The sequence below is a fragment of the Martes martes genome (genome assembly GCF_963455335.1).
Source record: "Martes martes genome assembly, chromosome: 7".
In the NCBI taxonomy this organism is placed as follows: Eukaryota; Metazoa; Chordata; class Mammalia; order Carnivora; family Mustelidae; genus Martes; species Martes martes.
In genome coordinates this window covers 133,267,710-133,281,886 of record NC_137894.1, presented here as the reverse complement: position 1 = coordinate 133,281,886, position 14,177 = coordinate 133,267,710, and the positions used below count along the sequence as shown (strand labels likewise).

General features: G+C 34.9%; 1 protein-coding gene across 3 annotated transcripts in view; it reads left to right on the top strand.

Moving 5' to 3' along the window:
• The window catches only part of PCNX1 (pecanex 1), a 151,603-nt gene that overhangs the window by 85,495 nt on the left and 51,931 nt on the right, over positions 1 to 14,177 (top strand). For 2 of the 3 annotated variants that reach the window (XM_080808811.1, XM_080808813.1), the window contains 4 exons: positions 5,837 to 5,927; positions 7,456 to 7,513; positions 9,433 to 9,650; positions 13,009 to 13,162. In XM_080808811.1, coding sequence (XP_080664937.1) covers positions 5,837 to 5,927; positions 7,456 to 7,513; positions 9,433 to 9,650; positions 13,009 to 13,162 — 521 coding nt within the window. The remainder of the gene's footprint in view (positions 1 to 5,836; positions 5,928 to 7,455; positions 7,514 to 9,432; positions 9,651 to 13,008; positions 13,163 to 14,177) is intronic. The other variant, XM_080808812.1, reaches the window with a different exon arrangement.

Below are 14,177 nucleotides of genomic sequence, written 5' to 3'. Positions count from 1 at the left end.
GCTGTCTCTGGGGAGTGGGGGAACTTTTCTTCATTTAATATACTACTTTTGAATCTGATGACACATAGTACTTTTTAAAAAACGCAAAAACAAAACAAATATCACTCACTCTCCAAAATCTTGATTTGTATTTTGTGGGAATTCCACTGACTACATGCTGTTTCATACACGTCCGTCTGCTTAGACTCTTACCTGACCAGACCAGTCTTTTTTTCTTCTTTGTTTTTGAATCAATTTTATTGATCTGTAAGGTAGGTATGATAAATCACATCCATTTAATGTGTGCGACTAGTTGAGCTGTAACAGATGTGCACACCTTTGAATTACTACAATGGAGATACAAAACATTTCCATCATCTTCAAAACATTCTTTGTTGCCCCCATTGCAGTCCGTCCCTCCTCCACCCCGACCACAGGCAGCCACTGCATACGTTATGTCGTTACAGTTCTCCCTCTTCTAGGAGTCCATATTAAGACAGCCCGAATATGGCCTTTTGCACCTGATGGGATGCTTTTGAGTTCATCATGTTGCATGGATTAGTTTATTCTTTGTGTGCGGAGTATTATTCCATTGTATATGAATATGTATATTGTGTATCCATTCATCTGATGACATTTGTGTTGTTTCCAGATTTGGGCCATTGTTAATAAAACTTAAACTGTTTTCTAAAGTTTTACGTTCTCACAGCAGTGTATGCGAATTGTGCTTGTCCCCATTCTTATTGTTGGCCTTTGACATTTTGGCCCCAGTGGTTGTATCTTATTGTAGTTTACATTTGCATTTCTCTTATGAGTAAGGATGATGGACATCTTTTGATGTGTTAATTGATTATACATATATCTTCTTTCATGAAGTGTGTCCAAATCTTGTGCTCACTTTTAAAATTGGGTTATTATTGAGGTATCAGTTTTTTTTGGTATTTAAGATAAAATTTGTCAGATACAAATTACAGATATTTTCTCCCATTCTGTGTCTTGCCTTTTTGTGTACCCGATCATTTGTAATGTTGTCAGTATTGTTGTCATGTTGTAGGTTTTACCAAGAAAAGGAAGACATCCCTTTGAAAGGAAATGTGAGCAGATGATGAAATCATAGCAGAAAATGAACTTGTACATTCACTTTTGGAAGGTTCACCTGACCCTGGGGATTAGGCAGTGAGAGTGGAGACTTAATGAGTTAAGGCATGTGGTGTTGAGTCAGAACTAGAGGATAATGGCCATGTCAGTAAAATATATTGGCGAATAAATCTATTTTACTGTTGCCAAGCAATAGAGACCTCTGTCTTTCCTTACCAGGCCTCAAAGGCTCTTTCTTCTCTTCCTGCTCTTTTCCTAATTTTTCTCCTGTTCGAAAAGCCTAGCACAGTGTTGAACATCCCAGGAAGAAGGACTGTTTCTCAGTATTGAAACTTTCAATTACAAATAGCATAGTGACTTGATTACCATGGTAGTACAATAGTTTAAAAGGTTTTTGGAAGCCAAAGGCTTTTGGTGGTGGACAGGGGCGGCAAACTATGGCCTGGGGGGTAAATCCATTCAGCTTGATGCTTATTTTTATAAAGGAAATAAAGTAAATATATGTTACATGTTTTCTGTGGCTGCTTCCGTGCTGCAATGGCAGTCTTGAATTACATCTGACCAGATGCCAGCCCAAGGTATTTATTTTCTGGCCTGCTGTAGAAAAACGGTACTGACCACTGGTCTGCGGAGAAGCAAGTCCGTTAACCCATAAGCAGAACTAGAATGAGTCCTTTCTGTCAGGGTGAAAACTCATGTTTCCTCAGGGACTCACATCATTCATGATAATAAGGGTGGCGGCTATCCAAGAAACTAGTCTTAAACGTCTTGCTCTTAACAGTAGAATAATGTATTCATTGAAGTAGCATCGTGAACAGAGTACTCCTCACATCAGAAATAAGCACTTTTTCTAGAGTACTTAAGTGAGTCATGGAGATGGATGTTCCTTCAGCAGCCTTCTAGTAGGTGTGCCACACTGAAGCGAGCACACCCTCCGATAGCCTTCGAACAAGCACTTTATAAAACTGCCTTTCTTGTGTCTGGCTTTGCTCTTGTAGCCCCTGCCTGTCTTAAGAGTTAATACTAGGAAAGAGAGAACTCGTTTAACAGTGTGCCAAGATTAGGCTTAGAGGATGCAGAATTCACGGAGGTGGGAAGGGGATCCAAAGAAGGAAATCAAGAAATTTAAGAGGCCTCCTTTGTTGTTGGAACTGGAAGGATTAGAAAAATCCTACAGATGATCTGTCTTAGTAACTACCTCTTTCCAAAGTACATAAGTAAAATGAGTAACATCAAGAATGCATTAGGGGTTTCCTATCTGAGCAGTCTTTATATAGTTTGTGCCATGTAGCAAGGAATTTTATTGAAAGGATGAGTTAGAGGATCCCATTGATTTCTCATGCCTTTTATCAGTGTCTTGCCCGTGTGTATTTTGTCTACTGCACCATTCGTGGCTTTAGGGAGATGTTTCAAGTGTCCTTTTCTTTAAATCAGTATCTTAATTTTACTCATCTTCCTGTTGTTTATCACTTAATTTGAAATTTTCCTGCCTAAAAAAAAATGGTTTTGTGTAATGAAATGTAATTTTTTAAGGCAATAACAATCAAATGTTCAAAACTGAGAAATACCAGGTACCTTAATTTTTTTTCTTTATTTCTAGAGACGTTCTCTCATGGCCAGTACCATTAAGCCTGAAATTCCAGCCTCCAGTCTTGTTTATTTTGTCAGAAAGTAACTGTTTTCTTGAAATCATGACAAAACCATTCTGTTAGATATAATTAATTATGGCCTGGGAGTTGGATATGATGAGATGACTTCGTGTTTAATCATAATTCATGTGAGGGCATAGTTCATGATATCCTCCTCAATTTATATTAATTAGAAAAAAATTAATAGTCTTAACACAGAATAAAAGTAGGATTATTAAAAGCACATTTCACTTTGGACCTAAAGGATAACTACATTATGATTTTAGTCTTAAATGAGATATATGTAAAATTGTTATGTATGCTAGGATATTTGTACAAATTTAGGATATTCTTAATCTTTATAAACCAATGGTAATATATGCTTCTTTATGTTTTGGTTGTTTTTGAAGATGCTTTTAGTAGATTATTATATCTTAAAATATCACTAAGTTTTTCACTGAAACCTTAAGCTAAACACTTTTTAGTATAATTTTTCCTGAGTTGTTTATCCTCTGAATAAAATGTTTCTTTTGAAGTGATCCTACTTGCCAAGTCCAAAGATGCAGAGAATCTATTCTTTTGGTGGATTTTTATTAGGAATAGAGCATGAAGCCTTAATACAGTGTTAGCTTGTTCTGACCTGAGCATGTTCATAAAGTTAGTATGTAAACAAAAGCTTCTTAGGAGAAAAAAAAAAAAAAAGCACTATTGAAGCCATTGCACATTTGTTAAAATTATAGCCTCCCTTTTCATACATATATTTTATGCTTTGTTTAAATTTCCAAAATTTATAACTTGTTAGTCATTGGTTTGTAAGGAAGCATTCAGAGTTCTAGATTTATAGTGCTATAACTACTCAGTTTTTCCAGCTTCCTTTATCTAAAGAGCTTTTGGGAGGGCATGCTTTATTTTTACGTTTCTATTAACAAAGTGCAACTGTGTTTCATAGGAGAGGTCTGTACATAAAAGATAATACAGTTGTATAATGACTTAATGTTCTTTTCCGGTTCCATTTGAATGTTAGAAAAAATAATATCTTTAGTCAGTTTCAGTTGCATATAAACATTTATCATACTCAGTACTCCTCAAACAGGACTTCTATTATTAAAAATCTGATACAGTGCTTAATTACTCAGAATATATTCCAATAATTTAAAGTCTGTTGAATATAGTATTATTTCTAAAAGTACACACAAATTAGGTGATATAAAGACCTATTTTTTTATCCATTCAGTTCTTACTGAATTTCACACATAGTAGCCAACCCGTGCCAGCTCTCTGTTACTCTGTGATTTAGTCATTTACATGGATTTATAATTATTCTGCATTTATGCAATCTGTGATTTTGATCAGATGTTTCTTTTTTCTATTATTGTAAGCTAATTATAGTAGCACAGCCAATTTTTCATTTTCCATTGTAAGAGAGGGCACAGCCTAAAAAATTATAATTTAAAAATAATTTTGAAATCTCAGTCAAGCCACTATTTTTTTTTAAAATTTTTTCTTCACTAACAATTTCTGCAACCACCTTAATCACTTTAAAAGTTTTTCAGTAAGACACCTAACAAGCCAAATGGACAGCTTTTATTATTTCATTTTAGTTCATGAATCTGGTTTGTGTTAGAGGTGCTAAGAGTGAATGATTCATGACTAAAAGATGAGGGTGGCATGTGGGGGTGGTAAAAAGCAGAGTTTTAGCAAATCCACATGCTGAATAATCCTTCTTGGAAAAACAGCAAACGAAGAGACATTTCACAGAATGCTTTTTTCCTCACTTGTCTCAGGAGTATATTATTCTGACAAAGAAATTGCTGCTACAGAAAAATCATAATAAAATATTTGCATATTGTCTGACCCATAGAAAGTACTCAAATAATCTTATTTAATACTTTTCAATTTCTAATCCTTTTAAAGAATGAAGTGATTGTTGAAATATTCTGCAATCCTTAGTTATAGTTAGTATATTAAGGGGTCTGTTGTTACTTTTCAAGGATTTCATTAAATAAAAGTCTTTATTTTATGCCGTGTTTACATTGTAGTCATCTAAGAGAGATCTTTTAGCCCTGCCATGTAGTTGAAATTGCCCTTAAGATTCGTCATAGTTATAAGATCAGTAAAAAATAATCAGAAGCAGCCTGGAGTAGTCCCCACTAGTTGCAGTCATACACCTCATCTTATTGCCCTGCTGGAAACTTACATATTTATTTCTTTACGCTCCTTACCTCTGATAGGGCTACCATGGGTTGTCAAGGTAAAGAATGCATTTCAGACACTCCAGATTTTTAAATATCACTAGGAGAGACCATTTTGTCTTAATAGAGTTCATTTTAAGAGTTTTCTGCAACCAATGTAATTTCTAAACCTTTTATCATTTTCAGCAAACGGTGTTACTAAAGGTCTTATAGACTCATGCAATTTTTCATAAAGGTCTTATAGACTCATGCAATTAGTAATGTTCATTAAATACTGCAATTTAATTTTCACCAATGTTATTATACTCCATTCATAGAACTTCCTTAGATCCATTTTGACACTTAATTTTCTTCCTTAAAAACCAAACATAATGGGTATTAAAGAGGGCACTTGTAATGAACACTGCATGTTGTAGGTGATGGCTCACTGAATTCTGCACCTGAAACTAATATTACGCTGTGTTTAACTATTTAAAAAAACAAAGAAGGGAAAAATAAAAAACAAAACTCTCTGAAGGTAATCTCGGAAATTTGTTGTCTCGTAGTTTGAGCCATCTTAACACTTAAGCAGCTTCCCAAATGGCCACTCACCACTTGCAGAGCGGTCAGGTGCCTTTTAAACGATCTTAAGTTCATTCATGTGATTGCTTCAACTGTGACTGTCCCACGAGGAGAAAAGAGGAGACTGGATTGCAAAGCTGACTTAAATCCCTTACTGTTAAAACCTGATTATGTACGTTGACATTTTGCCCAACTGTTCTGCATTCCTTTTCAGTTCACATCATGCTGAATTACAGGCAGATCATTGTTTTTCAAATATTTCGGGGAAAGTTTATAGTACATTTTCTTAAGTTGTAACAAGTTTGAAGTGTAGTGTTTCCTGATGGAAAAATTCTGAGTATTCTAATGGTTTTTTTAAAAAAATCATTTATTTGCTAGGTAAGTTCTCTTCTACGCTTTATGAGACTGGTGGCTGTGATATGTCACTTGTGAATTTTGAACCAGCAGCAAGAAGAGCATCCAATATCTGGTATGTGTGAAGTCATAGTAGGAGAATATATGTACTTGCATATATTTGTCATGTTTAAAGCTTTTAGGCCTTGAAATGGAAAAGTTATCTTGAAAATACTTGTTCATATTGGCTTAAGTAATTTGTCACTGGGCATTTGTCTCCAAAGATATAAGGTAGAATTTATTGCTCTGGAAAGAAGAAAGCATTATTCTTAAAAACAAAAGCTGTTCTGTATTTTAAATAATTAAGTAAAAATTCCCTGTAGGTCTTATAGTGGGGGGGTGGGTAGTAGTTTCCCACAATTTCGAATTTAACTATAGATTTTGTTCTACCCATACGCATGCACTTTTCAAGATCAATAAAAAAACATATTTAAAAAAGGCTTATTAGGAAAATACACAACTAAGTTCAAACCCATCAGTTGTCTTTATGTAATTTAAAAATTTTATTTCTGCGTAAGTGTTTTGGTCAAATATCTTTTTACCTGACCTTCTTTTCTTTTGCTTTTAAAATTTGTTTACCAGCTATAAGAAAGAGGAATTTCTTAAAGTATGGGTCATATGTTACATTTAGTTTCTTTTCTCTCCTTCCCTTACGAAGAAATGACATTATGAGATAAGGAAGAAGTTAGGAGAAGAGCAAATAAGAAATGGAAATCTTGAGCATGCAATCAGTTATAACTTAGAATGTAGTAAAGTTTTTTCTAAAATTTTAATCTTTCTCACCTATTCAAGTTGTTGCCTTGAAATTCATTATTAAGTGATTAGCTCACTTTTTTCACAGGGATCATTTGAATCCTATTTTAGGACTTATATTTAATAATGGCACACACCTATTTAAATGTTACACATCTATGGGCAATTCACTTATTTTTTTAAAAGTTTCTAGGGGCCATTTAAAGCACTAGGATCTTGCAGTCACTTAGCTTAACTCGCTGGAGAGACAGAACATACTTGCTAAGCTTCTTGAGTCCAGTTTCAAAACTGACCCTGTCGAGAATGACCAAAAATTGGAGTGTGGGGTGATTTCCTAACAGTGGAAACAATAGAAAGATGGAACAGTGGAAATAATTGTTTAATGTAATTTAGGATAAGAACAATTCCTTATACCATAAATGTGGTAAGGTCTCAAGTTTCAAAAATCTAAACTTGACTGTAGAAGTGGAATGGTCGCAGTTTAAGCTGTCATAGTATAGCTTAAGTTTGTTGTGTCTCCAGGCAATATGTTAATTGCTTTCATCAACCCATCTCACAGGGACTTTGTGATAAGAGGACTATTATCCTGTGTTACTTAGGTGGACACTGAGGTGTAAAAGGTTAGATAACTTTCCCAAATATCATTTAGCTGATGAAGAGATTTTTAATATAAGTACTTTGGCCCAGAAGCTGTGCTCTTAATCACATCTGTAGGAAAATGCTATTTTGTATGTTGAAGTACTTGGAAAAGCGAAGACAGTGTAAATATCATATAATGGTTAAAAGATTATTTTTCTTTCAATTTCTTGACAAGTTCTTTAGGCCCTAAAGATTTTTTCATTTTATTTTAGTGATACGGATTCTCATGTATCCAGTTCTACCTCAGTTCGATTTTATCCACATGATGTGGTAGGTTTCCCTTTATTTTTGTAAGATGATATACATTCAGATTAAGTAGCGATGCAAATCAGAAAAGTTGAAGTTATAAAATACCAGTTTTGTTGAAAACTATGGCAAAATCACCTTTGCTATTCCGTAGTGGATCTCTTCTTGTAAGTCCTTTGTTAGGAAACAAACATAAAACCCCATGAAGTTTCCTAAGCTGGGTATGAATCAGTAATTACACTTTTGAGACACCGATGTCATAATCTGGTTGTGCCATCTTAAAAATTCCCTTTGAAAAGTACAATTTTGAATATTATATTATCTAATTCTTAATTATTAGTTACTCATACCAGTGTGTTTGTGTGAAGCTTAGTGATGGTATCACTGTGTAAAAAATATATCATGTGAGATATGGTGGGACTGTTTTAGAAAGATAACACTGCTTTTGCTCTCAAGATGTATATATTGAACTTAGAAAAGACAAAACAAATGAAATCATTTTTTTAACTTATTTTAGTTAGATTCAATTAGTTAACATATCAAATGAAATTCTTATATGAAACACATAAGAGATACCTATAAATAAATGTCGTGCCCAAGAGGTTAATTATTAGTGGCTTCCTGAAGAAGATTGGTTGTGAGCTGTGTTTTAAGACCATAGATGTGAATTGGCATAGAACAATGGTTTTCAGCGTTTGGCAATGTCTGAGAACACTTTAACATGTCACAACTAGGGGAATGTTACTGGTGTCTGAATGGATAGAATGGATAGAAACCAGGGATACCATAAAATGTCCTGCAGTGGACAGTACAACCCCCAAACAAGGAATTATCTGACTGAAAATACCTGTAGTGCCAAGGTTGAGAAACCTTGGCATAGAGGATAAGAAAAAAAGTGTCTGGGGAGGTACTTGTCAATGCTTAGAGATAAAAATATCTGTGTTATTTATAGGAAGCAGGTTTTCTTGACTATACCCACATATGTGTTTGATAAGTAAAGATTGTCTCTGCTTTTTTGCTGGAGTATATTCCATGAAACTTCATAGGAAAGCCAAAAATAGGGAAATGATTGGTTTTTTTGTTGTTGTTTTCTACTATTGAATGGTATGGGAACCTTGGGATAGTGAAATCCTGGCTAGGGTTGTGCTAGATAAGGGAAACTTTAGACTCCTTCAGAGAAAGGGGAAACTGGTGAACTGCTGAGTGGGTGAATTAAAGCTAAAAGAAATGTAATGTGGTGATTTCCTGTATAGCCTCCAAGAGTAGCCTGCCAAAACAAAAGAAAAAAGGGGGCGTAGGAGGGATTTGAAAACAACAGTGATAAGAGACTGTAGGAAGACGTGAGAGTTGAAGGCTTCGAATCCAATTCAGAGGAGCTTAGGTTTAGCACGGTAATGAAGTTTATAGCTTTGAGAAAAGGCCATAGTGGCAGGGCTTAGAGAAGCCACTAATGATTCACTTCAAGCGATTTTTTTTTTTTTTAAAGATTTTATTTATTGACAGAGAGAGAGAGAGATCACAAGTAGGCAGAGAGACAGGCAGAGAGAGAGAGGAAGCAGGCTCCCTGCTGAGCAGAGAGCCCGATGCGGGACTCGATCCCAGAACCCTGAGATCATGACCTGAGCCGAAGGCAGAGGCCTAACCCACTGAGCCACCCAGGCGCCCCTCACTTCAAGTGATTTTAATGGGTTCCCTAGCTCTACAATCACACAGTGTTAAGATTGCAAACACTTTCCCCAGTACAGCTTTTCCAAAGGACTGATTGATTAATTTGCTTTAGGTTTACTTCCCATTATCACCTTTTGTAGTTTCTAATGATCATAAAATATCTAGGAGTGTAGAGAATTAAGGGGACTTAGATCATCTGCAAGCTGATTGAGTAGCCCTTGAATCATGACTTAACTAAAGATACTTTGAGGCTTTCAGCGCTGACTTTCTTTTAGCTCTCTCTTCCGCAGATTCGATTGAACAGACTATTGACCATCGATACAGATTTGTTGGAGCAACAAGACATTGATCTAAGCCCTGACTTGGCAGCTACTTACGGTCCAACAGAAGAAGCTGCTCAAAAGGTCAAACACTATTACCGCTTTTGGATCTTACCCCAGCTGTGGATTGGCATTAACTTTGACAGACTCACACTTCTGGCCCTGTTTGATAGGTGAGAATACAGTGTGATATTAAGGATATGTGTAGATTTTATTTTTAAATTGAAATGAACCTAATTACCCATTGAGGCTTTTACTTGGTTACCATTTTGGAAAATGTTTTCTATTTTGGTTCTTTTGAGGTAAAATTTAAGTTAATAGAGCTCCCAAACATTGACTCTCCTAAATCCATTAAAAACTTTTTTGTGGCAATTTTAGTATGTTTATAAGAAAAAATCCGTTTTATCATCAGTAGGAATCATGGAACTATACTTAAAAGCCAGAGAATATGAAGTGTTAATGATCATAAGGTTATAAGTAATATGACTCTAAATATAAAAGGTATAAGAGGAAACTTCTCTTTCCCTATTTCATAGTACTAGTCTTAATAATGAACAGTATTAGTCTATTAAAACTTGGTGCCTCCTATAGACTGGAGTAACAAAGATTGGATTTACTCTTCTATCTGAAACAACAAAAAAAGAGACAAAATGCCTGAACCAATGGTTTTTAAGACTTTGGAGATAAGACGGCAAAGGACAGTGATTCCTGAAAGATGGGAGATGCATTATGTGGGTCCTACAGTTGCCCTAGCTTACTGCCTTAAGAGAGTTCCTGTCTTCCTCGCTGGCTCCGACATAGGGAGAAGGTACTGAAGTGGAGCCCAGCCGACTTCCTGAGTTGAGGAGACGGAGCTATGAGTACAGGGAGACCCAACACAGCGAGGACAGAGTATCGGAGAGAGGACTGCTGTTCACAGAGAGAACCTCAGTTCCCCAGTGAAGAGTTCCACAACTCTTCAGTAGAGTACGGATAAGTGAATGTATGTGAAGAAACTTCCTGAGGCCAGGGTAAGAATCATGTGAAAGAAGTAAAAGGACAGTGCCTGACCCACAGGGATAGGAGTAGTGCCTATTCCCACCTGTCTGATTGAAGAAACTCATAATTCATATTTTATGGTGCATTGTGTACTCAGGAAAGTCTTGCCTAAAAACTGGGGAATAATTAGCCCTAACATGGGCACTGCTTCAGACTCACCAAACAAGTTGTAAAAGCAAGACCTAAAATGATCGGACTGTTGTTTCCAAGTAGCAAAACAAAGTTCAAGAAGATTTATAGAAATCTGAAAATTGTCATGACCGAAAATGTTCACAGTGGCATCCAATCAAAGGATCCCCCATGACATCCAACCAAAGATTAACAAACATGCAAAGAAACAGTTAAACATGATTTATGAGAGAAATAATGAATCAATCAAAACCAACCTGTAATTGTCACAGATGTTAGAATTAGCTGTCAAAGACATTAAAACAAGTATATTTGTACTCTGTATGTTAAAAAAGTTAAGACATGAAAGATATTTTATTTTATTTATTTTAGAGAGCCAGAGAGAAACAGAGTGCAAGTGGGGAGAGGGGCAGTTCAATTAAATTAACGAAACTGTAGCCAGGCTGATTAAGGGGGGAAAAGAAGAGAAGATTCAATTTGCTTATAACAGGAATGAGGTAGGATATCACTACAGATTCTACAGGTGTTATAAGAGGATATTATGATCTGCTACATGTAAATAAATTTGACAATGGACAGATTTCTTGAAAGGTAGAAATCATCATAGTTCATTCTGAAAGATATATTACCTTAATGGTACTATATCTACTAAATGGAAATTATAGTTAAACACCTGCCTATGAAGAAAACTCTAGGCCTAAATGGCATCAAAATAATATCCCAAATCAGTTAGGTAGAGAAATGTAGGCTTTTCAACAAATGGTCTAAGGACCATTCGATTTTCATGTGAAAAAAAACTTTTATACTTACATTGCACCGTATTAGAAAACTATGAAAATTAACTCAAAATGGATTATAGGTCTAAATTAAAATCTAAAGCAATAAAACTCCTTGAACCAAACAAACCAGTAAGAGGAAATTTTTGTGACCTTGGGGTAGGCAAAATTTTGTAGATGTGACAGCAAAAACAACAAAGTTGATAAACTGAATTCATCAAAAATTAAAAACTAACAAGCGTAAGGGGAGCACATGTTCAGTGATGAGAACTACAGACAGTATGTGATGCAGCAGAACTGCTGACAGTCACTGGATTTGACAGATCTGGACTTCTGCAGCTGCAATAGAAGAACGAATGAGAATGCCAATGTATTGATTTGAAAGTGCTATTGAACTTGTTTTCATCCAAGAAGACTATAAAATGAATTAGTACAGAGATGTTTGTGAATTAGGTCAATTGATGATTATGAATATGGCATTGACTTAATGAGAAAGCAAGTTAATAAAAAGTTAATTAAAAACAACTTAATTTAAAAAAAAGTTTAAAATTTTTTAAAAAACAAGTTGTGATTGTGAAAATAATTCTTTACCTATTCTAGAAAATTTAAAAATGTATAGGAAGATTTTTAAGACAAGAAGAGGCCAACCATAATTCTTCTACCCAGAGAGAACATTAGTAGTAGTATCATTTTGATATATTGTCTTTTTTAACCTATGTGTGTATGCTTCTAAATAACAACTTTTATCTTCCTATGCATACCGTTTTATGCCCTGCTTTCTTTATATAGCACATATACTGAGCATGTTTCCGTGTTGGTAAATGTTTTTTTTAAAAACAAGACTTTTAGCAAGTATCCAGCATTTTATGAATAAAATTTCCCCAAGAAGTAATGAGATAGATTCTTATTTTTTGGTATGACAAAAATCATCTTCATTGGTATGTGTAATATCTGGGTCATCACATTGTTTAATTTAGTCAGTTTAATAAAATACAGAACTGTCTCAGCAGCTTTGATAGCGACAAACTGATGGCTTTTTATTACTGCCTTCATTTTCAATATATGCAATAGCCTATATTTAAGTAATTCTAGTAAATTAGTTTTGAGGTTATTTCAGATGGTTTCAAGATGCGGAAAATGGAATCACTTGGTATCAAAATTTGGTTACAAACTTTGTCATATGAAATAACTTCTCATTTTCATTTTCTAGAAACTTTTGAGATTTTGTTTTTTAAACGTGTTTCTTTGCATATGTCCTTTTCAAGTTGGTTACTTAGTTATTAAGCAACAAATGTTACAAAAAAGCAGGTGTTAAAGAAGAGTAAACTTTTGAAACAGAAATTAAAACTAATATTATGTCTTTAATTAGAACTTCACTTACTATAGCATGCTTTATCTCCACATAAGGTTTTTTGTTAATTTTAAATATAAACTAGTTTCTCTTTCAGTATGTGCTAAAACCTTATTCAAAACCAGTATGAGAAAAGCATGTCAGCAAGCATAGTATGAACTTCCTCATGATGTCTTCCCTTTTTTCACTCTCATTTGTTATATTGATATACTTACTCATAAATTTTTCTGTCTACAGAAATCGTGAAATTCTGGAAAATGTGTTAGCTGTCATCCTGGCTATTCTTGTGGCTTTTTTGGGATCTATTCTTCTCATACAAGGCTTCTTCAGAGATATCTGGGTCTTCCAGTTCTGCCTAGTGATAGCCAGCTGTCAATACTCACTACTTAAGGTACCAGCATCACTCTTCTTTTCAGAATAGGGAATAATATTTGTGTTAAAAAGGAGACGTTTTGTATAATTCATTGCATTATAGTAAGCTGTTAATTTTTAGATTTATTTTCCCTAGATGTTTATATTAGATTGGATAGGGAACAAAGGGGACATAAAAACTTTAAAAAATAATGATATGTAAATGAAGCTTCCTAAGAACTACTTGGGGGGACTGGTATTAAAATATTTGGGCATTTGTTAAAAATGAGAATTAACATGCTTGAAATTTTTATTTTATTTTTTAAAAGATTTCACTTGTTTATTTGACACAGAGAGAGCAAGCACAAGCAGGGGGAATGGCAGGCAGGGGAGAAGCAGGCTCCCCGCTGAGCAAGGAGCCTGATGCAGGGCTCAATCCCAGGATCCTGGGATCATGAACTGAGCCTAAGGCAGCCACTTAACTGACTGAGCCACCCAGGCACCCCAGCATTCTTGAAATTTATTTAAAAAATATGAACATCATCTCTCCCACTCCCATATTTTAAGTCTTCTATTCTGTAGATTAAATTTATTAAAATCCATCATTGGTTAGCTACAGTAATGGCAAGACTAGTGTATATGTTCTTGGGGACACTGAAAGCAGAAGATTGATATCCCTTTGCTATTTATACAGCAGCCAAATGTTATTAATTTTAAGCTTTCTAAAAAGGGAAAAAAATCAAATACCTAATTTTTCACCTTCCATGCAAAATCAATATGGACTGTTAATGTAGACTGTTTCCTTTTTCCTCTGCCCTAGTAAAAACCCTTGCCTGTATTGGTTATTTGCCCAGTATATGCTAACATGCAGAACTCTCCCCTATCCTGAAAACTATTTGTTTAGTTCTTTTCATGCCATTAGCTGTCCTTTCTCTGTTTATAGATACACATCCAGAAAAACTACTTGTGTCAACTCCATTTCTTCAAGACCCATCCATGCTTTTTTCCTCATTGCAGTGCTGAAATTACAGTCTTTATGGGCTAATAATCTCCAA